The 2,549-nt window shown below is 35.8% G+C and overlaps 1 protein-coding gene across 1 annotated transcript in view; it reads left to right on the forward strand.

Annotated features, from left to right (window-relative positions):
* The window catches only part of LOC108759111 (uncharacterized protein K02A2.6-like), a 3,420-nt gene extending 2,329 nt beyond the window's left edge, over positions 1 to 1,091 (forward strand). Inside the window, exon 3 of the mRNA XM_018504400.1 lies at positions 961 to 1,091. Within this exon, the coding sequence (XP_018359902.1) occupies positions 961 to 1,091 (131 nt within the window). The remainder of the gene's footprint in view (positions 1 to 960) is intronic.
* The last annotated feature ends 1,458 nt before the right edge of the window (positions 1,092 to 2,549 follow it).

Raw genomic sequence — 2,549 nt, forward strand, 5'->3', positions numbered from 1 at the left:
CCAAGCGAATCACGCGACCACGATTCGCGCTGTGAATCGTGCCCGCCGTACACACACACACACACACACACGCGTTACGCATACACACCGCACACTCACACCGGCACATACTGTGTACACACACGCATACACCGCCGTCAGCAAATACCAGCCGCGACAACTGATATCACGCACACGCACACACACGCACACATACACGTACTTACACTTTGTATCTAAACACCAGAATATACTATCATTCTTATTACACAAAACCGTATTCACTGCGTTATTACCGCCTTGCCTCTCTCCTCCTGGCCGAACCTCTTTGCGACCCTGGCCGCAGCCCGTAACCGACGAGCTACGTCCGCGCAAAGTCAGGTTGTTTCAATATGATCATTTTAACATTTTATTATAAGTATCAACTCTCGAGTGTCTTTTTCCCTTCTATGTATTTATAATACTTTAAAGTTAGTTTAAAATACTGATAAAGCATATTTCTTTAATTTACGTTGATTATTTCAGTTTAATATAAATAGGAATATATTTTATTATAAATTACAAATTATCATGTTTATTATTCTGTTTTCTTCTTATAGCCAATAAAATGTGGATATTGTGAGTGGTTACTTGATGGATTGATGAATGATAGCTTGCGAGTGGCACCCAGTTGGACACGGCTCAATTGGACACGAGCCACTCACAGCGCTTGAGACTACAAAGCTCCTAAGCACCGGTCGCTGTGATTGGTGGTGTCCAATCAAGCCGTGATCAATCGGGGGGGGGGATCACCCCCATCTATTAGTAAGTATCTAAAACCAATAATTATTTGTAATAATCAAATTCTATGATAAATGCATATAATGTACACTGATCAAAAGTTTTACTATCTATTTTATTAGTAATTTAATGTAGGTAAGTCAATTGTACATATAATTGTTTATGTGTATATGTATATACATACATATTTCATGTTTACAGTTGAAAAAGATCAATCAACAAACATTCAAGCAAGTAATATTAGTGATTATAATGAAGCACTTGTTAATGCTGTATACTCTAGACCTGCATTATACGACCATCGTATACCAATAAAGATAGGACAAGTTTAAAAAAAAGGCGTTATGGAAAGAAGTCGCAAATTTAATGGGAGGTAATTTTTACAAGTTACATAATATACAGGGTGTCATCAACGATTGGCCCCACTCGTCTTGAACAGGTAGAGCGGACTAAACTGAGTCGAAAAATCCTCTACCATTTAGCAATGCTCGCAATAGTTAATGAGATATTAATGATTAAAGAAAAATGATTAAAGGCCTATATTAGTCAAAGCTAGATCTTTGTTGCCTAAATAATTCAAGGCTTTAGTAATATTCTTCGCAATAATTAAAATATGTAGAAATGTCTTTTCAGAAAATGAAAATATAGAATTTGTCCAAAACACTGGAAACAACTTCGCGACAGTTATATTAAAGCGAAAAAAAAAAAAAGAAAACGCGTACATACCGACTGGGTCTTTTGGAAATGTAAAATATGACAAGATATCTTTTATTTCGTACAACCAGATGAAATTCTTAAATGACGTAATAGGAAAGTTGCCGTAAGTATTATTTGTATAAACGGTTTTTTCAAATAAACATCAAACATACCATCTGTTGAATGTCACTTTCTGTTTCTTAGCGAAGAGCTCTTTTCCTCCTTCCCAATAAATAACAAAGATTTGAAACGGATTGAAAAAATTCTTTCTTATTTTTGTCTACAATATTTCAAATAAAAATGAATATTGAAAAAAATTAAATTAATATTATTTGTCAGATTCGATTCATTTTTGTTTCTTGGTTAAGGTATAAGATTGAAAAAAAAAGAGAAAATTTATTACAATTATAAATTGATTTGTTTAAAACTACAGCACAGTTACTAGTTTACCGTCATTACCGGCAGATATTGATGAATGTCCAATACAACCGACAACCAGTACTACTCAAAGGGTTCCACCATCTCAAAGTTCCTCAGATTCTGTCTCGTCAGGTAGCTGGGTTAACATATCTGATGAATCAGCAAGTAATAATTCTTTCCCATTCAAGGCACAATCATCAAAGAAAAGAAGTCAATTTTTATTATTTTTCTAATATTTTTTTAGTATAACTCTAATCTTTAATTTAAAAAAAGACATGTTTTTATATTTCAGAAACGAAAGAATCCGATATCTCAGAAACTGAAATAAGACGAGTAATTTTATCAAATATTGAAGAATCGAAAAAGACGCCTGACGCTGTTGACGGTTTCCTTCTCCAAATAGGAAGTAGATTACGGGCATTGCCACCACGGGAGAGGTCACAATTAGAAATAAAAATATTAACCGATCTTTTTGATTTAGAACAGGGCTCGGCACGAAATGCACATTTCGGCCGATTTTCGAGTCGGCTCCGCCTCCCGCTATCCCCCTCACCGCACTGCCCCGCGCGCAATCCAAATGCCGCTCAACGCTTAGGAATGTAAGGCGCTCGTAAACGTAAGGGGCATTCATTCGGGGCGCTCGACACGCTGTAATCTTTATCTATCTTTTTTTT

The sequence above is a fragment of the Trachymyrmex cornetzi genome, unplaced genomic scaffold, assembly GCF_001594075.2.
Source record: "Trachymyrmex cornetzi isolate Tcor2-1 unplaced genomic scaffold, Tcor1.1 scaffold1683, whole genome shotgun sequence".
Taxonomy (NCBI): Eukaryota; Metazoa; Arthropoda; class Insecta; order Hymenoptera; family Formicidae; genus Trachymyrmex; species Trachymyrmex cornetzi.